The 24,061-nt window shown below is 41.2% G+C and overlaps 3 protein-coding genes across 3 annotated transcripts in view; 1 reads left to right on the top strand and 2 right to left on the bottom strand.

Moving 5' to 3' along the window:
* The window catches only part of mrtfbb (myocardin related transcription factor Bb), an 81,720-nt gene extending 64,159 nt beyond the window's left edge, over window positions 1-17,561 (top strand). Inside the window, exons 4-17 of the mRNA XM_006798161.2 lie at window positions 4,066-4,262; window positions 7,583-7,648; window positions 9,948-10,003; window positions 10,094-10,169; window positions 10,374-10,535; window positions 10,931-11,088; window positions 11,313-11,459; window positions 12,564-12,811; window positions 13,092-13,224; window positions 13,335-14,204; window positions 14,943-15,053; window positions 15,172-15,309; window positions 15,383-15,443; window positions 15,535-17,561. Coding sequence (XP_006798224.2) covers window positions 4,066-4,262; window positions 7,583-7,648; window positions 9,948-10,003; window positions 10,094-10,169; window positions 10,374-10,535; window positions 10,931-11,088; window positions 11,313-11,459; window positions 12,564-12,811; window positions 13,092-13,224; window positions 13,335-14,204; window positions 14,943-15,053; window positions 15,172-15,309; window positions 15,383-15,443; window positions 15,535-15,965 — 2,854 coding nt within the window. The 3' untranslated portion in view covers window positions 15,966-17,561. The remainder of the gene's footprint in view (window positions 1-4,065; window positions 4,263-7,582; window positions 7,649-9,947; window positions 10,004-10,093; window positions 10,170-10,373; window positions 10,536-10,930; window positions 11,089-11,312; window positions 11,460-12,563; window positions 12,812-13,091; window positions 13,225-13,334; window positions 14,205-14,942; window positions 15,054-15,171; window positions 15,310-15,382; window positions 15,444-15,534) is intronic.
* Window positions 16,858-19,614, bottom strand: LOC118454746 (uncharacterized). The gene is made up of 5 exons (XM_035910920.2): window positions 19,000-19,614; window positions 18,736-18,870; window positions 18,563-18,664; window positions 18,116-18,263; window positions 16,858-17,981 (listed from the first exon to the last, which is right to left on the bottom strand). Exons 1-5 carry the CDS (start codon window positions 19,136-19,138, stop codon window positions 17,873-17,875), a joined length of 633 nt encoding a protein of 210 aa, XP_035766813.2. The 5' UTR covers window positions 19,139-19,614; the 3' UTR covers window positions 16,858-17,872.
* Window positions 19,615-22,580: 2,966 nt separating this feature from the next.
* The window catches only part of snrnp25 (small nuclear ribonucleoprotein 25), a 7,427-nt gene continuing 5,946 nt past the window's right edge, over window positions 22,581-24,061 (bottom strand). Inside the window, exons 3-5 of the mRNA XM_006798159.3 lie at window positions 23,955-24,060; window positions 23,792-23,866; window positions 22,581-23,694 (exon numbers count right to left, since the gene is read on the bottom strand). Coding sequence (XP_006798222.2) covers window positions 23,637-23,694; window positions 23,792-23,866; window positions 23,955-24,060 — 239 coding nt within the window. The 3' untranslated portion in view covers window positions 22,581-23,636. The remainder of the gene's footprint in view (window positions 23,695-23,791; window positions 23,867-23,954; window position 24,061) is intronic.

The following is a 24,061-nucleotide window of genomic DNA, read 5'->3' as shown; positions in this document are numbered from 1 at the left end:
TAAAATACTTGAGGTGAAGCTTCATAATCGGTGTATCAAACTTCGCAACTTTTGGCCTTGTGGGTCAAAGAGCGAAGAAGAAAGATTTTGGGTACCCACGCCCCCAATAGATGATTTAGACTTCTGCAATGAATAGTTGTCTTCAGCAGGCCTACAGCATAACCAATGTTAAGTAGACGACGCTAATAACAGCATTCATGCTTTTCATGATGGTTTATTTGTGTTTTATGTACACCTGACAGCAATGATAGAAACCAATAAAAATCCTGCGTCCCCACTTTTTGTTGTGGTCAGTATTATTCAAGTGCAAACAGATTTGTTCCTGATACTTTCTGCAATCTCCCTCCAGCGTATCTATAGTGTAGATTTAACACAGAAGCGTAACCCCCCCCCCGTCAGGTGAACAGGCTACATTTGTCCAAATATGAATAAAGTTAATGTTTATTTCTTTGCTTTTCTTGTTGCAGTGGGAGCAAAGAATAAAAATAAATGGGAAGCTAAACACTTCACCGCAGCACATGAAATCCTAATCTTTTAGACTCTCATACCAGGATGATGTGGAGCTGATAAAGTGTGAAAAAAAAAGTTTTGGAAAGTACAAGAAATTATTTCAACATAATACATTATCGGCATTATTCTCATCTGAGACTTGTGTTATAAATTGCCCTGCAACACCAGCAACATCTACAGTGTAGCTCCTTTATCTCCTTCCTTATGCCTGATTGTGTCTTCGATACAAAGCAGTTTTTTATATATAGTGCCAAATCACAACAAGAGTCACCTCTAGATGCTTTATATTGTAAGGTAAAGTCCCTACAATAACAGAAAGAAACCCAAACATTCAGTAGCAAGGTTGTGGATTTTAATGACAATTTTAATTATTATCCTTTATTGTTGAAATATCTTGGACATTTCTCATATAAAACAGCTATTACAAAAACAAAACAAAACACCATGTTAAGAGAGAGAAAAATAGCATGGCGTTGTCCACCCTTGGGGAATCAGCAGCTTCTTATTACGGAGCTTCACAGATACACGAGGGAGGCCCAGTCAAAAACTGCAATAAAACTGTGGCTCTGTGTCGCTGAAGTTACTCATCTGCACTGTCGTTACATTTTCACATGAAGACAAAGAGTCTAAAATATCATGTAGCCTTACACATAACAGATTGTAGTGTGTCTGTATTTGTGTCCGTGTACGCATACTTGTGTGTGCATAGACAATATTCCTGTGTTTTCTTCAACATACTCTCCCATCACTTGAACTCGCAAGAATGGCATCAGAGGTCACCATCGCACGTTGCACACTGACCATTTAAGAGCAAGGCCACTCTGGAAAAACAAACTCAATTCAGTGATTTGTTTATGGAATGAAGAATGAAGTCAGATCAGAATTGCCTTTGGAAGCCAACACGTAATCACAGCTTAAGTAGCTTCTGAAATCAGAGTTTTTCTTGGGAACATAGATTTGTCAGGGAATAAAGTGGTATGGCATTTATGCTGTGCTTTTCTAGTCTTACTGACCACTCAAAGCTCACGCATTTTACTTTTTGTACATATTCATATTCTAGGCATGTGAAGCACTTTATCTATCTTACATTTACACCTATGGTAAATGGTAAATGGCCTGTATTTATACAGCGCTTTACTAGTCCCTAAGGACCCCAAAGCGCTTTACATATCCAGTCATCCACCCATTCACACACACATTCACACACTGGTGATGGCAAGCTACATTGCAGCCACAGCCACCCTGGGGCGCACTGACAGAGGCGAGGCTGCCGGACACTGGCGCCACCAGGCCCTCTGACCACCACCAGTAGGCAACGGGTGAAGTGTCTTGCCCAAGGACACAACGACCGAGACTGTCCAAGTCGGGGCTCGAACCGGCAACCTTCCGATTACAAGGCGAACTCCCAACTCTTGAGCCACGATCAATTTAGAATAACCTGAAATGCATTTCTTTGGACTGGTCATTGAAGGAAAGCAGTGGAAACTGATGCAGGCCCAAAGATTAATAGATTCAACCCCAGGATCTTCTTGTGGTGAGGCAATAGCACTACAACAGAAGATGATCTTTCATGAGTCTCCTGGGTCTACCTAATAATGACAATATCTGTCTGTCAGTGATTACGGGGTTATGTTGCACAAGTGATGCACAATGACGGCATCCAAAACACTCCAAAGAATGAGTCAGTTATCAATTTCATGTTTACTGCTCTTGCTCAATTTGTAATAACACGAGCACACCTAGAACTAAAACACAATATCACAGTTCCCTTTAATACCTTGAAGTCAATAATACCGCTGGCTGTAGCGTTCCTCAGCACCAACCTGCATCATGAATCAAAGTGATTTAGTGGCTGCAACTGCAAAGTCCTTCACTCAGTTCTAAATGAATTATTAGGAAGTGAAACCATCTGGCCAATGGGAAACAGATGGATGTAATGATGTAATGAGTGCAATAATCATCGGGCTAAAATGGTCGTTAATGGTGAAATTGGTGGTGCACGAAAAAAAAATACCCCAAACTGGAAATCAACACTAAAAAAGTGTAATTTTTTCATGTAAATGGAAAGCATCAACCGTCTAGACTAGAGAGATTAGACTTTTAAGTTCTTCGAGACATTTAAACTTTGAAATCAACATTCCCTTAGAAGAAAATAAGAAAAATATCCAACAGCTAAGAACTTATATTTTGGGGGGAAAAAAGCTGCAAAATAAAGGTCTTGATGCAGCGGCCAGAGTTTCTTTCATTTAGTATTCTAGGCTTTAACCAGTAAGGGTGCAAATGAAAATGTAGCAGGGAAGACTTTGAGAAGTAGACAGTAACAGCTGGATGATTTTTTTAACCTCCGTCTTTTGTGAACGGATTAAAATCTTAATTTTAAACTAATCTCACTATTTTAATGACTGTACTGAACTGGGTTCCTGCACTGGACTACCAATAACAAAGATATGGAAATTTTGAGAGCCCACAGCTAGATATTCGCTGTGGTTTAATACAGGTGTGCACGCATTCCTAAAAGCTTTTGTTTTGTTTCTATATCCAGCAGACTTGGAAGAAATGACATGCAGGAAGATGTTTTTTCACATTCCTAAAAAGCTCCTCCTATTACTCTCCCATATTTTTTATCGTCTTGTTGTGCATCAGTGTTGAATCCCCACTGTGGGCTGTCATAACATGCTGTGCCTGCCCTCTACCAGTTCTGTTTATCATCTCTATTTTTCCCCGTCCCACGCTGTTTGACATGCATATTTCTTGATCCCACAAGTGACATTATTAATCCAGATTGCAGTTGTCCACTCCTCCACAGCATGCATTGACCTCACAGTCAAGCGCGGCGCTGCCACAGCATCATGTTTTTGCAGCGTCGCCTTGACAGGAGATCGTTTTGGCTCACATGCAATCCTTCCTGGATCCACTGAGACACACACAACTTCCCACAATTAGTCTAATCCGCTCCTATCTCATTTCCTGTTAGCATTTTTCTAGCCGCGGAAAGGCAAAGACGACTAGCAAAGATGTTTTTGGATGTCCCCTCTTTAAATTTCTCTTATACATTCCCTTTAGTTTTGATTTTTATTGGGGGTTTACTGGGAATCTAGAAAGAAACAAACACTGTAAATATGTCATTTTGCAAAAACACCTCAAGGAATAATCACTCATTTAAAAATCAAATCATCCCACTATGTGTTCTTGTCATTGTTATTTAGTGCAACAAGGGTCCCTGCGCACACACACACACACATACACACACACACGCTATTTCTCATAAAGATGTGCCAACTCAAAATTCATCACAGCCTGTTTTGATTAGCTTCCTATTGGTTGCCAGTAAATGTTTTGGTCCCAGGCCAAGTGAATTTCCCCAGCATAAGAAATATTGATTATTACCACGTTTAAAAGTTGTTCCCTCTGGTGTCGTGTTGCAATTTGAGTCTTCTGTGAACACAACACAGTGACCTAGCGAGGGTTAACGCCAGCACCACTGTGTTCCCTCCTTCTGACGTTGAGTGAGCGCTCACACATACTTACACACACTTTCTCCACTGAGGCCGGCAGAGAGACGGAGAGAGAGCGAGCCAGCTGTCGTCCTCTCAGCGCTGGCTCTTTCCTCCCTCTCGCTGACTCCCGTGTTCTCCACTGGCCTCATCACCACATGGGACTCCAGACCTGGCCACCAATCGAACTACAACTTTTCCCTATGGCGTGCCTTGACGTGGAGACCCCTTCCATCTGCAGGGGTAAATTCAAATCAGGTACTGCTTCTTTCTTTCTTTTTTTTCTAACCAGAAAGCTTTGTTGTAATGTAATGTTAATCCCCTGCCTTCGGAAGCAGAGGAGGGGGATTGTTGTGATGTACACACAGCCATAACAGGAAATGACAGTAAAAGCTCATCATCGTGACTCAAGTGGAGCATCACTTCTTTTGAATTCTGATGAATTTGTTTAAGTAGAAAGTACTTACCCATCGCTTTAAATTACCTGTGTTCAAACTGGCACTCTGTAGGATCACTATTATAAGGTATTACCTCACAGAAGCATGACTTCACCCTTGTAATGCGCAAACACAATGAAGTAACTTCAACTGAAGTGCAGTAGTTGGATATGCTGCTAATCAGGATTCTGATCATTATTTGCATGTTTTTATCTTCCTGGTTTGCATTCATCACCAGGACATTCCTCTAAGCAAGTGACCTCTGCCAGTAAAACACAATATACCTGTCTTGTTAGTGATTTATAGGCTTTGTTTGGCAATGTGAGAAAAAAAACTTTGCAAATACCTAAAGTTTATAGGGCATCCAACATAGCGTGTTTTGAATGCTACGTTTTAATACTGTGAGCAGAGAATCACACTCAAATGAAAACAGTGTATTACACTGGATTTATGCAAAAGAAGTATATATATAAGTTTTTCCACTAGAACTATTCTTGCTGCTTTTACAAAAATCCTTATTCATTACCTGACTAAGTATATCTCTTTCTTAATAGATTCAGATCACTTTGCCAGGACAGAGTAATAATCTGACACTAATCTGACCAAATCCTAACAAAGTAAATGCTGGGGAAAGAGTATGTTTGTGTGGGATGATGCTGATACCGATATTAGGAATTAGTCTGAGACTTTAATGTGTCTATCTTTAAAAAAAAAAAATCACAATCTTTGCAGGTTTGGCATTTAGCCAAAATGTGTTTCCTTGAATTTTACTCCTTTGCTAAAAAAAAAAAAAAAAATACAAAAAGCTTGACAGGAAGCAGAAGTTTGTGCTTCTGCTTCACTTCACATCATATTTTCCCCTGTGTATTTAAACACTTTAAAACTCAAACAACTTGCTTCCACACAGTCATTCTGCTTTTTTCACTGTCATTGGATGAAACCTTAAAAAAACTTTTGCCATTTAAAATGTGGGATAATGTTATTAAAAGGCTTTTCTTTCCCACATAAAGCGAGAAACCTGGTTTGCCCTGACACCTAATCATGGGTTCATTTTACTTTCTTATTAATATGATTCTGGCTTTTTTCACTGAGGCAAAATAATACAAAAATTAAAAATAATGTAAAATTGAGATACTGAGATAAAGTCTTGCTGATGAATTCTCTGCGTTGCTAAATGTAGGATGTACATGTGTTTTATTATCAATAAGTTTGCAGGTATTTTTTTTCCAAAGATTGAAGTCAGCCTTTAAGTTTCTAGGCTCCACGCAAAGGCATGAAAGGAAAATCCAAATGACATTTGTGATAGACTAATTTTATCTCAATATTCATGCCATCATTAATGCCTCAAATGCTGTTAAAGTGGGACTCTGTTTGGAGAATTCTGTATTTATAACTGCAAAATCAACATAACCCAGCATGAGTCTCTTTCTAAACTAAATTCAGCTTTGGCCACACCAGTTTTTATTTGTATTGTTTCAGAGGTCTGATGGGAGACCTCCAGGGATGATTTGCGGAGAACAACATGGGTCTGAGATTAGAGTCAGTAGACAACATCAGTAGACAAGGATTTGAGCCGAGCCCCCTCTCTATGTTTCTCCAAAACCTCTGTTTACGCTTTGCTGGTGAGCAGGAGAGCGGAGCCAGTTTGCATCACGGAGAAGGTTAGCCAGGGTTCAGGTTGAACCAAAGATGACACCGAGTGATGAGGAGGACCCGGCATGAGTTGTAACCCCATACTACCATACCTCAAATTAAAAATTGCATTCTCTGTCAGAGCTAGGAGGCAATTTTTGATATTATTCATATGTTGTAGTATGCACTCTTCTCTTGCTTGTGGCATTTTCTACAATCTTCCGTTATGATCCATTTCTGGCTGACCATAAACCCCTCTGGCCTGTGTTTGTAATAGGAAACACAGCAGGCAGAGCAGGCACACTGTGTTCTCTGTCCCGCAGTGGATGGGCTGCTATGAGAGTGGCCTCGGCCTTCCACCCTTTGCCTCGGTTCTTGTCACTCCGCGTTCCCTTGCCCGCCAGTAGAAGCCCATGAACGTCCCCTCGTCTCTGCGTACGAATGCAGAGCCCACCCCCTTAACTACCCCCAAATTTCATGGTTCCCAGGCCTTGTTCTCACAGCTGCCCAGTTTATTTTTGCTAGCGTGAGTCACAGAGGCCCGTTCAGAAGCAGCGCCTTTCCCAGGAGAGTTGAGCAGGTCTGCCTTGTATTTGTGTGTGTTTGTGTATGAGTGGGAGCCGCCCCACCCCCCACCCCCCAAAAATGCCCCTGAGTAGATCGAGCTAAAGTTAACTTCACTTTACTACGAGGGTGACAATAAAGGCCTCACGTACCTCACCACCGCCACTTCATTTGTTCCCATCACCCATCGCCCTCTCTTCAGACTTTTTTTTTTTTTGCCTGCACTGAATTGTGGCGTTCTACTGAAATAACATGTCCACGCTCACGTGTTTATAAATGTTTAAACAACGTCTTACTACAGTTTATATTTTTGGGGAAATAAAACCGAAGTTCATCCAAGTGCTATATGCAGAGCTCGCATGCAAGACTCAACAATTTCTGTTGGAAGATAGTCATGTCTTTGATGTTCCACAGTAACATGACTGGTCACTTCTTATCCATCCAAAGCAAGATTAGTTTTTAAAAACAATTTATTAAACAGACACAAGTTACTTGGCTCTCAGTGGTGTCATGACCAGCTCAAGTTTTCCTCATTATTGTAACTGCAGGTCTGACATTAATCCCTCTTTTATCTGTTTGTGTTCTTCTCTGTAGTTACTTTATTTCCTCAGCGCATTTGCAACCCACACAGGGATATTGCCTCTCACTGGAAAGGCTGTCAGCCAATCACACTGTTTGCGTGTTGTAAAATGTGTGGTACTCCTCACAACCCCTGAGCTAAAACCATACAGGAAGAGTACAGAATGTCTGTGGTGGTGAACGGGGTTTACAGTTGAGCCTTTCGGGCAGCGTATTGATTGAGAAATAATAAGTGCCTTGTTTTATTTGAAGTCTTGCAGGTTTCGCAGTTCAAAGCCAGAAGGGATGGTTGTTAGGTGACTCAGTCAGACTGGTTCTGAATGGTAAAAGTTTAACCCTGACCTCTGTGTCTCCGCTTTCTCATAGTCCTGCAGCTCTGTCTGCAGCAGAGGAGAACTCGGGAGCAACTTGTGGACCAAGGCATCATGCCGCGTGAGTATTTTTACTACATAAGACAACAGTGAGCATCACCAACAGTGTTAATAAGAAATAAAAAATTTATAGCTAGCAAAATATTCTGTTTTTAATTCTCCCAAATTAACAGGCTCCATTAGCAAATAGCTGGTGAACATAGGCGATCATGAAGCAACTCAAAATACAGAATTTATTGTGGTATTTTTTGTGCTTTTATTTGATAATTTAATAAATCAAATCTAGTGGGAGCTGCAAGAGTAGAGCCAACCCTTGGGCTTGTAATCAGGATAGTTTTTCTGAGCATGCACATCTGGAAGGAGACCCAGGGGTAGGTTTTGAATGTACTGGAGAGATAATATAGCTCAGCTTACCTTAGGAAAGTGTCCTACAAAATGTTGCTGGGTAGAAGGACATCCAGTATACACTGCTTATCATGAATTCTCTGCAATGATTGGATAAGTGGAAAAAACTAGACTGAGGGATGGATGCACGGATTTAAATGGAGCCCATTAGTGTGAAATAATGAGTTTCTTTAACTACAAGTAATTTGAGCCAATCGCTCAGGCTTCAGACTGTTTTCAGGACGTTTCTATTCTTGACTGTGTGTGATGTGAAAGAGATGGAATATCCCTTGACAGGCATACAAGTGTGAGTACAGAAATTCCGGCTGAACCTGCTGATCAAACCTCGAATTTACCAGGGGCAGCCAATCAGAAGAAAGTTGGTATGAATTGAGGGTGGCACTGAAGAGAGAGGAGCTAAAACGACTTGTTTGAGACAGTGGAAGAACTGAGGAGCTGCACCGAAGCCTAATACAGGATCAATCAGGATTATTTTGACTTATAAATCATGCAAAGCCACTTTAGTAGAATCCAAGAATGGAGAATATGGATTTCAGAGCTAGTATAATAGATCCTCTTTGTACATCAAACTGCTTTATTTTATAAGGGCTGTTTTATAGAATTATGTCAGAGGCTGAAATCGCTTCATTGTGCTCGAAAACCTGGTGAAAATGGTTGGAATAAATAACATATAAATGACACACTGGTGTCAAAGCTGGAGAGGCTTTCTCCGCTTTAATGCCATCCACATCCATCCTTTGATCCAGCAGAGGTGGAGCTGACTCGGTCCCTGTTTTACCTCCCTCCAGCGAGCCTTTTGTTTAGGAGTACAGTCAATAAAAGATGAGCTGAAACTGTGACAGAATCCCACTGAGAGCTGGAAAGACAGAAAGAAAAAAAGATGGACATCTTCCTCTTTATCTGGTTCTGTCATGAAAAGCCCCCTGTAGTCAAGTTTTCAGGTCCTCTCTGGCTCCACGCAGCCTCATGAGTCAGCGGCTGGGCCTTCAGTGGAGGTCAGACGCCCCCCCACCCCTCTGCGGCCTGGCCAAGTGTAGCCTACACACAAGCCTCCCAGGCCATTCTCCATAGCAATCTGCCTCTCCTACACTTAAAGGCTTATGATAGGTATGCAGTGAGGTTTTGGTCATGAGGAATGTTTGCTTTGCTCCTCTGACACACTCCTCAGAGCACCCCCCAGGCAGAGTGTCCTTAAACCAAACAATGTTCGTCATAGCAGAGGTGACTCGCCGGTGAGCCAGACCTCGTCTGAAGCTCAACAAGTTTACTCTGTCAGAGCAGAAATTAGGACGGAATAATCGTTGTTTGAGTCAGCTAAACTGACACTTCCTGTCAGACACCCGCCCACGAGCTGCTGATTATTAATGACACGCCATTGAATGCCAAAAAGGAGACAAAATAATAAACAATGACATGAAACTGGATGACCCTGCAGTGTGAAAATTGTTTTTTGGAATATTTGGGGAATAAAGATGCATTTTATCTCCCTTCTTTTCTTCTTTATACCTGCTTACACTGTATGTAACAAATGTGTATTTGTAGGTTAGATTTTTTTTACATATGTGTTGTCCATAATTTTAAACACTTTATGTCGCCATACAGTACGTGATTTGTACTTTTGAGAAAACTGCTTGATAACTTTAAAAGACTTTTTAATGAGGGCCATTATGAAAAGTATATGTTTTAGAAATACTGAGATTTCCTGTGCTATTATACTTATGCTGTTACACCATCATTTCTGTTGTTGTGGAGTACAATCTTATCACTAAGAGGCTTGCTACATAAACATACTTTGTTATGATATCAAAGGCAGACAAAGGGGAAACTATTTGGGATTAGAAAGAAAAATGCAAAAAGACATCAGTCTTAAAATCAAAGGAACATTTGTGTGTGTGAAATTAGCCTGTATTAAACAAGAAAATGTATTGATTTCTTATGGATTTCTCTTCTCGTAGCCCTAAAAGCACCTGCTGCCTTCCATGAGCAGATTCGCAGCCTGGAGAGAGCCAGGGTAAGCCAGCAATGAATGCACTCTAGCCTGCAGATGATCACAATCCTGTACCCAGAGTATTTTCTTATTTTTTTTTCTTTTCTTAAACAGACTGGGACCTTCCTGAAGCACAAACTCTGCAGCCGACCCGGGCGTTCTGAGCTGGTCCGCATGCACATCCTACAAGGTAATCATCCGGGGGCGTTTTCTTACTGGGCAAGAGTGTTGAGATAAGAGAGATGATTACCTTTGTGTTTAACAAAGTTATAACCACACGCATGGCTTTTGTGAGGTCTGGCTCAGTCTGCTGTGAGTCAGTATGATAAAGCAGTTTGAGAGACTGACTGATACTGGCCAGATCACAGATGAACATCCTCTTTGTGTTTATCAGAGACACATGCAGAGCCCTCCCTGCAGGCCACACAAATGAAGCTGAAGAGGGCCAGACTGACTGATGATCTCAATGAGAAGATCGCCCAGAGGCCCGGACCCATGGAGCTGGTGGAGAAGAACATCCTGCCTGTGGACCCCGGTGTTGAGGAGGTTAATAATGGTAGAGCCTCATTGTTATTATTATATCTGTTCACCACTTACAGTGAGTGCAGCGAAGGTAATTCAAACCAGCTGTGCAGCACATCTGGTGGGTTTTTATCTATTTTTAATGATGTATTATCTTTGTTTGGGAAGCAAAGGCCTGCTGTGAGAAAGGTCTCCCAGTTTAATTACAGCAGTAAAACTGTGATAATGCTAATACTGATAAGCTGGCCCTCACTGAAAAAACTGTAGCTTGTTTTTTATGACATCTACGTCGAAATATCTCAGCAGGACAGTCTCAGCTTACATCTCTAAACTATAGTCAGAGATTTTTTGCTCTATTTGCATTATTTTTATTTATCCTTGAAATAAATAATAACCAGTGCTTGCTTATTTTTTGATCCTGTGCCACAGGTGGTAGCAAGGTGGATCGTGCGATGACACCTGACACTTCGGACGTGTACAACTTTGATGAGGACAGCAGCGATGCCTTTTCACCGCAACATCCTGCAAGCCAACACTCTCCCAGCTCTACATCGGCCTCGCCACGGGAGTCTGAAAACTCCATACAGGTACAACAACACCAGTGTCAGACGACCAAAAACCTAGGTTACTTAAGTTGCTACATACAGCACATAAGCTGTGTTTTAGTAGCTCATTTTTCAAGTGTTTATCAGCCTATTTTGGGTCATATTTTCTTCCTTTTCATAGATGGCATGATAGTTAGCAGGTGTTTCAGCTTTGCTGTTCTTACTGAGGGGCTCATGTGATTTTGCTCTCTCTTTACTTTTCTTAGCACTCCCCACCACCCAGCTCACAGTCTGCATCGGATTTAAACAACCCTATGCCCACCGGTGAGCAACAAAGCAACCTCCAATCAACTCAACCTCAACCTGTCACCACTGTCGTCACCTGTGTTACACCGGGGCCAGTTCTTGTGAAGGTGACTTTTCTCTTAGTCATTTTAATGTGATCTTACAGCTAAAGTTAGATTAGTGATGCTTTTTTAAAATCCTCTGAGGTCTTAAATCATCATCTATGACATGTAACTGTGACCAATAACACTATCATATAAAAACATGAGATTTTTGGCTGTGGGAAAATAGTATCCAAAGTCTTGGCAATCTGACCTTCAAAATAACTATCTGTATTTCCCCTAAAAAAAACAATCTTCTTTATTTTTCTAAAAAAAAAAAAAAGAAGAAGTTTATGGTTACTTGTCATTGTTGTCGTGTAGTTTATACGCAGCTGTTGCAGTGTTGACCTCTGGCTCTGTTTTCCTGACTTATTTTCTTCATCTGTGTGTTTGATTTATTTTGTTTGCTTCTTTTGAAAATGTGACGAGAGACACAATGTCAGAGTCTGTTATTTCTCATGCTAAAAGTTACATCAGTTTTGGCTCAGACAAACAAAATTCAGCATTTAGCTGGAGTTGAGCACAGGTCAAAGAGCAAGGGTTAAAGTTCTTTCACCCATCCAGAGGTTTAAATCTGTGCCACAGTTTGTCTATATTTAGGGTCAAATGACAGGCTGGCCCTCCTCATCGTGGCTAAGCTGTGAATCAAAGAACGGGAGTGAAGCTATAACTTATCCATTTATCATAATCCAGTTATCCTCAGAGTATAAGCTAAACTCTCCCTCCCTTTGAACATAATAAGGGAGTGAGTATGACAAACTGGAAAGTGAGTGCTTGTTTAACCCGGCCCGAGTTTCTGATTTCATTGCTAGAACCTGCTGCTCTTGTGCCAAGCCATTTTCATGAGTACTACATCCTGTAATTGCAGGTGGTAAAACAATAAGTGTAACATTTCCACTACCCGTTTCCTCATCCTGCTGTTCTCATCGAGTGTCAGAGCAATGTTAATGTTAAAGTTATAAAAGTACCGTATCAGTTCCAACTCTTACAGTGTTGGTACTGGCACTGCAAACTGTCTTCCCTGATAAAGTTAACTGGACTGGCCTAAGATCAGTCATGAGGAAAGAATATCCTCCAGATGGTCCTCTCTGGTCTTATGTACCCCTTTTTTGTGTGTGTTGTGCTCTGCAGCAAAGCTTGGCTAAGCCTCCTGCTGAAAAAAGCCGCAGCAAAAAGAGCAAAGAGCCAAAACCACGAGTGAAGAAGTTGAAGTACCATCAGTATATTCCCCCCGACCAGAAACAAGAGCTTAATGAAGCGCCAATGGACTCTGCTTACGCCCGCCTCCTGCAGCAACAGCAGCAGTTCTTGCAGCTCCAGATCCTAAACCAACAGAAGCAGCAACAGCAGCAGTACAATTACCAGGCCTCCAAGCTCAAGTATGGCTCCATTAAACTTTACTTCATCGCAGTCAGGATTTTTCTTATCCTCATTACAATTACTTCAACATTGATTTTCAAATCCTCAGTCAGACGTACGCACCTTGTTATGTAAAATGTAATAACTGTCATCACGGTTTAATCACAGCTGCTTTTTGTCTCAATTACTCTGCATTTCCTGCTCACAGCTTCCTACACAGAAGGTGCTCATTATGAAAAATGGATTAAAGAAAAAATCCCTCTCTCATCTGCACTCCCTTTTCTTGACATCTTATTACAGCAGACCAACAACTGAGGTACAAACCAGCTGTTCTAACATTGCTTTTAGTGGAAACGCTGCGTCTGCTCCTTTGCAGCTCCACCACATGAACCGCAAGCCGGATCACTTACCAGCTAATCTGGACGAGATGAAGGTGACGCACTGCAGCCTGCGCAGCCTGATTGTATCATGCATATATGATTGCTGCAGAGGTGAACGAGCTGAGTGTTGTGCAGCTGTTTTACAAGTCTTTTATCTTTACAGGTAGCTGAGCTGAAAATGGAATTAAAACTCAGATCTTTGCCTGTTTCTGGGACCAAGACTGAGTTGATCGAGAGGCTAAAGCTGTATCAGGAGAACTCTAGCATCCAGACTGCTGCTCCATTCGATGCAGCAATCTCACAGTCAGAAACTCCTAAATTAACCCCACCAGTGTCCCCTATTGCTTCTAGAGTCTCTAATCTGGGCATAGAAGATAATAGTATGGCAGACAGTCCAACAAAACTGCTTTCAGATGCTCCAGCCCATCATGCTCTCTGCATGAGCTCCCCACAGAGTGTGCCACATGAGGAGTGTCCCGTGGAGACAAAATCCCACGAGCAGGACTCTGAAAAGGACAAACGGCTACATGAAAAGGAGCGTCAGATTAAGGAACTAATGAGGAAGCTGGAGCAGGAGCAGAGGCTGGTGGAGGAATTGAAGATGCAATTGGAGGTGGAGAAAAGGAGTCAACAGGGAGACTCTCCATCTCAGCTCAGTCCTCTGCTTCCTGTCCAGGTCAAAGAGGAACGCAGGACTCCGTCAAACTGCACTGCATCCTGCAGCTCTCCTGGTCTGCCAGTACTGGTCAAACAGGAAGAGCCTGCAGATCAGAGCCACGTAGCCAGTCAAAATCAATTCATTCTCGGTCACCAGACCATCACACAGTCTGAATCCCGTCAGCCTGAGCAGGCCGGAGCTCAGATCCTACTGCCCGCATCCCTTCCTGCCTCAGCAGCCACTATCCAGCTCCCCACCAAAGGCATTGCATTACACACAGGCCTTATCCAGGCTTCTGGATCGGTGCCACAGAAAACAGAGGCCTCAGCAGCAATACATCAGCAATGCAGCACTCAAACCCAGCCACTGGCAAAGGTAAGAAAAAAAGCTACGCTGCTTCTACAGACTGCCTCAGCCTGTCTCCCCATTTATCACCGCTATCAGCTGTGACTTTGTGCTCAGTTTAGTCTCCTTGTAGGAACTGGAAACGTATCAATGCGTATGTATGCGCGCCTGAAATCATAAATCCAGTATTGTGCTGTGTAAACACAAGATAACATCATAAATGTTCTGCCATGTTTTTCGTGGCAATGCATAATATATCACGTAACTAATTTAACAGTCAGTTAAGCGCTACCATGGCTAATGCGTCTTCCTTGATGCTACGGTAATAACAGGCCTCTGCTGAGTGGTGGCATCTTTCACTCCGCACATCAAAAGAAAGCCTGTGGAAACGTGGGTTACTGGAGCAGGTGCTGAGTGAGAGCTGACCATCGTGCCCTCATCGCTCCCAGTCATTCCTCTGCTCTGAGTCCGACATGCAGGCAGAATTAGTAACAGAACGCTGCTTAACTCAACCGCAGCGCTCATGGTTTACCCTGCAAACAGTGCCGTCATGGGTAGATGAAACATTGTCATCCTCCGGCTGGAGAGGGGCTGAAGAAATTTAATTTAAGATGTCTTTGCGTAAAAGTGAATGATCTACAGTGGGTTTTCTTTCAGGTTTCCACAGTTCTCATGCAGCTGCACTGCTACTTTAACCAAACTCCCTGAGAGAAAGTATGTTTGATTGCACTGATGCCTCCGTGCTGACCTCTTCAATTCTCTGTGCAGACGTGGAGGATTAATACCGCGGCACAGAACTTTCTCAATACATTCCCAGTGAGTGGATGCACTGCAGGAGCTTCTTCAGGCCAGGCTCTTCCCAAAGGACCTACAAATAAGGTGGAGATTATCCTTATGTTCCTTCTGCTTATGTTTACTTTTTCTGTAAAGCATGCAAGAATTAATGTTATGTAGTCAGTATTTTTGTATTTGATGTTGTTTATTTCCTGTTTATTAGCCTCCCCGTTCCAGCCAGTCTCCAAACAGTTTGATCTTGCAGCATCCAAAATTCACGAACCATGTGTCAAAGTGTAAAGACCCACCGCGCTATGAGGATGCCGTTAAACAGAAACGCAGCATGTTAACAGCTGTTCAGGCAAGAATCTGATACATAAATATAGCATCTCACTTGTGTCATTCAGACATGTAACGGTTTCTTTTCTCTGCAGGGTCCCACTGCGGCCAGCCAGGAGATGGATGACCTTTTTGACGTGTTGCTGGAGAGTGGTGGTGAGAATACTGGGTGTGATTTGATTATTGTGATATCTTTATGAGGTTTTAAATCTCACCATGTCCTTCTCTTTTTCTTCTTTTTTTTCAGAGATCTCCCCCTATATTACACAGGATCCTCCCAACCTGGATAAGCTTCTTGTGGTGACAGCTAGTGTAACCACCCTTCCCATCAACACAGCTTTATCCCGCCCTCCACCCTTAGTCCAGGTAGCAAAGCCGCCTGCGTGCGTGACCTCCGACTCCCGGCTGGAAACCCTCCTGGAGGGCGCACTGCTCCCTGACACAGAACCTCAAAAACTGAAGCTGATGGAGGAGTTACATGCACCTGGGGACACCATGGAAGTGGATTTTAATGACAACATGTCCACCTCTGCTCTCAACATGGACAACATGGATTGGCTGGATCTCACTCTGTCTGTGCCAGCAGAGGAGGGTCACTCTTTGGATGTGTCAGTGCCAGTAGGCGTCTTCTCGTCTGACTTCCTGGACTCTAGTGAACTGCACTTGAACTGGGACTGAGTGCTGTCAAGGCGATCGTTTTTCATTGTGAGAGAAGACTGCTTTTGTTTCCATGAGACAATAAGAGCTGTTTGGATGCTTCAGCAGCTCCGTTCTGCTTTCCAGACAGATAAATCAGCTCTGTAATAATCTCATCGTGCAACATCACTTTAGAAGTTGCTGAACTGCTTCCTTTGAGGTCTCTAAATCCTCTGGTTGTATCGGGAGACAGATAAAGTTAGAGTGGTACTGGCAGTTTGAGCTGAAAGTGGAAGTAAGCTTTTAAGATTTCCATCTCAAGACACGCCGCTGATTTGTTATCAGTCTCATTTAATGTTATTGATTCATCTTAGTCCTCTGATCTCAGTGAATGTAGAGCTTTACAGTCAGCGTGGTGTGAGCAGAAAGAGCAGGAAAATGTCCCAAATCCTGGCCACAGTGCTAACGGCCACACAGCGAATGTAGCTGAGGGCTGCTGTGTAGTTTACTCCACCCTGTCTTGGAATGATTATCACTATCAAAACAGATCGTAAACACACAACCGCTGCACGATCCTTGTGTGTATGTGAATTGTGAAGTATAAATCAGATGTTTAATTAGAGCTGGGAGTGTGAACATGATGAAATTAGAAAAAGGGCCACAACAAGCAGCCCAGCTGCTCTGACTAAACCAGGTCCAGTATTTATTACCAAAAAAAAAAAAACATGTTTTCCTCTCTTGCACTTTGCAAAACAGATCAAAGAGTGAAGACAAGTCTGGTATGTATCTCACCGTGCATCTGTACACACTGTCAAACATACGCGAGACAAATGCGAGCTTAAAAAAAAGGGAGCGAGACCGAGAAAGAGAGAGCCAGACTCTTCACTTACAGCGATGGGCGATGGACTGATTCCTAAAGGCTGAAGATGTTTGAATAATTTATTTTCATTTTTCAGTAAATAGACATCTGCGCAGCTTACAAACACACAACACCAGAGAAAAATAACAGAAGTATGATCCAGCGCTCGTTTTTGTTTCAGCATCATTTCAAAATCAAATAACCGTCAGACGTTACAAGTCAGGTTGTAGTTCAGTGACATCTACTGGCCACATCTGATCTGAATCAGCTTCATACAAACAAATGGAAGGCGTGCTATCCTTTTGGTTTCTGTTGTTAATAGTGACACAAACCATTATATCTTGGCAGTACAGTGTGTGTGTAATAACTGTGTCATATTGTTAAATTATTGATGACTTACTGGCAGTTTCTAAGCCACCCAAATATGGAAATAGTTGTAATGAAAATGATGCAAATTTCTATTATTTTTTTCTTTCTTTTCCCCATCTCCTCCTTTGTGCCTCATTTGACCACCCAAGTGTCTCTCCTTAAAAAGGGGTTATGTGCTGGAATGACAAATGTTTAGTCTTTACTACACTAGCATAACTCGGCATACAAAAACCTTGCATTTGTATGATTTACACATGATGTATTTATGTTGGCTTTTTATACAAATATTAACAGTCGTTTTGTAAATACAGAGATTCTTTGGGATTTCAGTGTCTGGCTATGAGCTTCAGCACTTGCCCTTCACTGCTTGCCATTAAAAATTTACAAGGAAAGTCTGTAATTTTGAAGTTTTATTGTATTTTAAAAAGATTTGAAAATAACTAGCATGTTTAAAGTACCAAAGTATTAATGAAATATACATTTTGTTACACAGACATGCCTGAAAAATGCATTATAATATGCATATGCATAAAGGCAGAAACCACCCGTCTCGTCTGACAGGCTTCTAAAAAGTAATAGCAGCTATAGTTTGAGATTACAAACATCACCGGTCGTGCACTGATGTTCAGTGCATTGTGCAGGAGACCCTTTGCAGCTGTGTTGTTATTATCAGTAGGCGGATATCCAGCGTCTTCTCCATCTTTCCCTATCTGCTTTCATCTCAGAGCTTTTTAATAGTTTTGATTAATGTTCGACACTTAGGACATCTGTGGTTGGTGGACTTGAACCTATCCATGCAAAAGGGGATGAGGCAGCAACCAGCCACACAGCTGCGAAAGAAGAAACAAGAAGACACTTAAGTGACAACTAGCCTGGAAGCTGTGTAACGGTGACAATAACACTGGCTAGACAAACAGAAACAGTCCAAATCTTTCAATGGTAAATCTGGAGGAGTCTTTCATACCCTACTAAAGCTGTCATGATGCACACCAGCCATGTCACACTGCTGACAGAGGAGAACGTCTCTGTCGTGATGAACTGCCGACACTCTGGGCACTGTGTCCTGCACGGAGCTGCCGGGAGCTTGTCCAGCTCCAGAACCACTTCAGGGGCTGTGAAGGGAAGCAATGCATGATTGATGATTTATTTTATAAAAACAAAACATCCGCCTCTCTCGTTTTAAACTTGGACAAACTGTTAAATAGTTTTCCACAAAAAAGAAAAAAACACACATCAAAGTACAAAAATCAGTAGCGTCAAGTCATATTTGATCTGCAGCTAAGGAAAAATGCACTGAAGAAGCCCCGATTCAAGCACAAGTATCTGCATGCAGTCCTCACCACGAGTGTGGTTTTCATTCAACTTTTCATTCTTTTATGTTTTACAGGACAAATTTCCAAAAGTAGCTCACCTGGGATAGAAGGCGGAGCCACAACATAGACAATATTAGAGCCAGGAGGAGGAGAAGGAGGAGCAGCAGAATCTATATTCTCTTTGTCTGTGAAACTGACCACTAACAAAGAAGAACAAATGTGGTTAGCTGCGTAAAGTGTGCTAGATTTGCTGTAGCAAACTGGGACTCACCTTTCTTGTGCTGTTTGTTTTTGGTGGCATTGAGCATGTTGTCGTAATTTTTCTGGAGCTCGGACTGTTTTTCATTCAGTTCCTTCAGTTTCTCATCGAGGCTCTCAATCTCCTTCTGAGTAGAGACTGCTTCCTCTGATTATCAAAACAAAACAGTAACCGTACAGAGATTATACATATAGCGCAACTTGCTTTTATTCCTCATGGAAAATATAAAAGACTGCAAACAGCCATCACTGTCACAGAAGTTGCTTGAGTGCTCACCTGTTTGTCCAAACTCAGCTCGATTCCTCAACTCTTGAAATATGCACAGAATGTTTTTCCTCTCCTTAAGTTGTGCCCTTTTGAGTGAGAGATGTTTCATCTCAGTGGCTATCTCTTTTAGTTCGCTGTCTAAATCCATGGCAACTGCTGGAAGGACAGAAGCAGAAGAGAAAGTGTGATCTTATTTAATTGCAGACATTATTTTTGCACCGGTTAAGCATCTAAAATGTTACTGTGAATCAAAGATTTACAAATGTGCTTCTTTTCTAAACCCCACATTCTAAATGAGATGATTGCATAAGAGAGTGCATGCATTTATCTTTGTCTTTAAGTTGTAAGAGGCAGAAAATAGTAGAAATCCAACTCCCTGTTTATTCCTGTCGCTTTCTTTTTCACATAAAGTTGTTAAAATGACAATGATTGTGTAATTTTATTTTATGGAAGTCAGATTCCATGATTAATCATTTTTCATATTGTATTTGTTGTAGTTGTTTTTACATTTGGTTCTTGTTGTTTTTTGAGCTATTTTCATTTTCTGTTCTGTTCAGTGTTCGTTTGTATTTGGTTTGGTTTACAAAATACGGAATAATTGTTCTCAATTATGCCAAAAACATGTTACCTACAGCATCTTTAAGATGGCTCAGAGACTTGAAAGGCTCTTCTAGCATCTGCTGTCATTAGGTAAACCTGATCAACGGCTAAACACAAATATCTAACCAGCCAATCGTGCGAACGCAACTCAATATGTTTAGGCATTTGTGCAAGACAAACTGCTGAAGTTCAACCTGAAAGTCAGACGGGAAAGAAAGATGATTTAGGCGTTTTTGAACGTGACGTGCTTGTTGGTGCCAGACGGGCTAGTCTGAGTATTTTAGAATCTTTTGATCTGCTGGGATTTTTCCCAAACAAACATCCTTAGCGTTTTCAGAGAATGGTCCAAAAAAAGGAAAATATCTTACTTATGTCATCAATAGAAATGCCCTGATGATGGTAGAGATCAGAGTAGAATAGCTAGATTACTTTGAACTGACTGGAAGGTAACAGTAACTCAAATAGCTACTCGAAACATGTCAACATATCAAACCTTTAAACAGATACCAGGTGCCACTCCCATCAGCTAGGAACAGGAAGCATGTTGTGGAGGATATTCTCTTGATGCTCTTTGTGCCCCGTAGTTTAAATGACGCAGTACACTTGAATATTATTGCTGACCTTTTATGACCCGTCTTCTGATTGTTGCTTCCATCAGGGTAACACACCATGTCACAAAACTCAAATCACCTTAAACTAATATCTTGAACATGATGAAGTTTTCTGCACTAAAATGACCTCCACAGCCACCTGTGCTTAATCCAACACAGCACCTTTGGGATATTGTGGATCAGGAGGTTCACATCATAACAAATCTGAAGCAGCTTTGTGATGCTATCATGTCAACATAGACCAAAATTTTGGGGAATGTTTCCAGCACCTTGTTGAATCTATACCACGAAGAATCGAGGCAGTTCTGAACCCAAAAGGGGTCCAAAAAGTGATTGCCAGTATTTAAGCTGTTGTAAATAGCTTGTTGGCCTATAATCTGTCACACATATCTCTCATGAATGATATTTAGTCATGAACATTTCCATCACAACGTAAAGACTGCAATCAGTTTTTTGGCAAAGTGACTTTTAACAGTTCTATAAAGATATTTTAACTGGCAAAAAAAGACTGGACTGATTATAATGTGACTGATTATAGTACAACAATGCAAGGTCACCAGAATACTTGCAAAACAAATCAATTTTATATAAATCCCCTCCATGAATTTACCAGTATAACTATGGATATTAGACAAAATGCACATACAAACATCAGCAATCACTTTTTGGCACAATTCCCAGGACCAAACGTTATTATAGTTAACTGACATGTAACTAAAAACTAAAACCAGATTTTAAAAATCGTAGTTAACTACAATGAAAGTCAAAACGAGACGTTTGGAATAAAGAATTTTGTGAACTTAGAAAACGACATACAATAAAATAAAACCATTAGTTTTAGTGTTTGCTAGTTTAGTTTAAATAAATAAAAACTGTGGACTATAATGTGCTGGTGATAAAGTTCATATTCTTTTAATTCATTCCAACCATATCTATTTACATATATGATTTGCTTATCTTGTTCCCCCTTCAAATATTTAGCACGAGATCAGCATCAAACATGCAAGTTTCAAGCTTAACAAAACAGGTGCACCGTGTTTTGGCTTTAACAGAACACTCTGGAATTTACTTCCTCTTACCGAAACGTTTTTAAATCTATATATGTATTGGACTAAATATTGTTAGTTTTTTTCTAATTCTGCAAATACCCCTTGTAACTATTTTGCAAATAAACTATAGAAATAAAGTTTATTACTACTGATATGAAATAAAAAAGATGCAGGACATGAGTTCATCCAGCATGTAGTCAAATGTGCTGCTTTCTCTGAATCAGATAAATTGGTCACAACCATCTGCAGCTAATTAAAAGAAACATGGCTTCTCAGGTCTGATTGGATGCTTAGAAAACAAGCAAAAGATCTATAAAACAGAAAGAGACACGGACGCTGATGATTGCGTGTAATCGTCTGATCAATCTTATATAAAACAAGTTCAAATAAGTATCCAACTGCACTGATGCTCCGCTGTAACATTAATCTAACATCTCAACTTGTAACCTTATAAAAATCTATTTCACCATTATTTAATAGAAGATATCTGCTTTACCTTCTCCTATTCCTGCCGTATCGTGTATATCCGGTAACACTGGTACTGGTTCAACAACAGCAAACTGTTCTCAGGGAATATTCAAATCATCAGGTTATGGTTATAACCTTATATGCAAGCCTAGGAAAACAGCTATGTTATTGCACAGGTATGCAAAAGTCTCTAGACCCCATCTTTTTATCTTTTGCTAAGAAAATGGGGATTTACACATGTGCACGAACACAGTTTGCAATGTAAAAACTATTCTGTACAATTTTAACAAGCTTGAAAGCCAATAGTTGGTTGGCCCCTTTATTCTTCAACACATTCTGAACTCTCTTATGCAAGCTTTCTAGTAATTTCTTTAAGCAGTTTTCAGGAATAGTTCTCCAGGGTTTTTAAAGGACATTTAAAGCTCTGATCACACACTGCTTTAGTAATGTTGAGGTGTGGGCTCTAGAGAGGCCAGTCCATAGTTAACAATGTGCCAGTGTGTTTTTATTTTTAATGCACCGGCAGGAAAAGCACACTATGCTGAAAAATGAAGCCATTGCCAATCAGTTGCTTTCCTCTTGGTATTGAATGGTGGGTCAAAGTTTGGTCGTAAGTTTGGGGCGATCGTGGCTCAAGAGTTAGGAGTTCGCCTTGTAATAGGAAGGTTGCCAGTTCAAGCCCCGGCTTTGACAGTCTCGGTCGTTGTGTCCCTGGGCAAGACACTTCAGCCGTTGCCTACTGGTGGTGGTCAGACGGCCCGGTGGCACCAGTGTCCGGCAGCCTCGCCTCTGTCAGTACGCCCCAGGGTGGCTGTGGCTACAATGTAGCTTGCCATCACCAGTGTGTGAGTGCTTAGGGACTAGCAGAGTGCTATACAAGTACAGGCCATTTCTTTTTCTGCATTCTTTATTCCATCTGTTTTGACAGGATTCCCAACAACACTCGATTAAATGGAGCCCAAAATATAACCGTGCTTTATAGATGTTTGTAGAGACTCACTCTTCTACTTCTCTCTTGACCTCTTCTGTACACACTTAAGATAGTTTGAACCAAAACTTTCAAATATGCATTCATCACTCTGTAAAAGCACTGTTTCCACTGACTTTAAGTAGAACTCTTGTGGAAATTTGCATACCTCAGCCTTTTCACCTGGTCCCCCTTCCTCAAGAATGACTCCTTGACAGCCACTCTGCTTCAGCAACCATATTATGGACCGACTGAAGGGCCAAATGTATCTTTCAGGTCCTGAGTCAGGTCATGGCTGGATTTTTATTTGCATTTTTTTTTTCAGATTATGTTTACCTGCTGCACTTCTTCTTTTGGCCTCCACTAATGTTTTTTAAGTACATGCTGCACACCACGGTGAGATATGCAAAGGTTTTGCCTAGTAGCTCTTTGGAAATCACCTTTATGCACAAAATACTATTTATGCCTGTGAAACCTATCTGACCATTCTGCAGACTCAAAATAAGAAAGTGGAACATATCATGTGTTTTGTGACAGGTTGCCAGTAACAAAGTGCCTAAATATCACATTTAAGTGGTTCTTTGCTTGGATGTCTGAAATGTGTAGATACAACGCTGGTTCATACTTTGGGTTAGGTGTCTTGTTTGTGCTTGAATGCTTCATAGCTCAAAGGTACAAGGACTGGAATGAAAGTGAGTGAGAAAGCATCCAGTGTCCAAAGGCAAACAAATACCTTTAGAAAACCTGAAGAACTATAATGACTTTAAGAAGTACAAGAAAGTCTGGCTTCTTTAAAGCATAACTGCACACTGGAAACAAAAGAGACAACTTATAAATATTTTATTTACATGAAGCCTCTTTGAGAGGCTAAAAAACTCAAGTTATTTTAAGAATAAAACGCTGTGAGCACGAGCACACACGAGGACTGCAGCAAACAGTGTTTTTCGTGGTTCACTTTTTCCTGAGTCTCTTCATGAACGTCACTTCGTCTCTGTTCCTGATCCCATAGCTGAAGATATACACAAATGAAAAAAGAGAGGGAGGGGGTGAATGGATAATAAGTGTTATCAACACTGTTAAATAAAGTGCTAACTTGATACACTTACTCTTTAAGCCTCATCTTGTCATCTTCGAGCTTCTCGCCCTGAAATACTAAATGATACGTCCTCCAAACATATCTCCTGGAAACACAGAACACAGGGAAAGAGTAAAAATATGACTTTTTTTAAACATGCCCTTTTTCATTCTTGTGTTTGTGAGTGTGTTTACCAGCTGATGTGTTTCACGCCGCCTTCGCGTTGCTGTTTTAGCTCCATAAATCTGCAAATAGCCTTCTTCAGATCAAGGACCGTAGCATTTTGCACCACCACAATCGC

Source organism: Neolamprologus brichardi, chromosome 4 (genome assembly GCF_056152115.1).
Source record: "Neolamprologus brichardi isolate AB-2024 chromosome 4, ASM5615211v1, whole genome shotgun sequence".
Lineage (NCBI taxonomy): Eukaryota > Metazoa > Chordata > Actinopteri > Cichliformes > Cichlidae > Neolamprologus > Neolamprologus brichardi.
The sequence above is the reverse complement of the archived record's forward strand: the minus strand, read 5'-3'. Positions and strand labels throughout refer to the sequence as shown.

Coding starts and splice junctions, on each gene's coding strand:
- LOC118454746 (XM_035910920.2), bottom strand. CDS start 19,138: ATGGATTTAGACAGCGAACTAAAAGAGATAGCCACTGAGATGAAACAT. Junction 18,871..18,999: donor AGCTGAGTTTGGACAAACAG/GTGAGCACTCAA, acceptor TTTGATAATCAG/AGGAAGCAGTCTCTACTCAG. Junction 18,665..18,735: donor AAACAAACAGCACAAGAAAG/GTGAGTCCCAGT, acceptor CTTCTTTGTTAG/TGGTCAGTTTCACAGACAAA.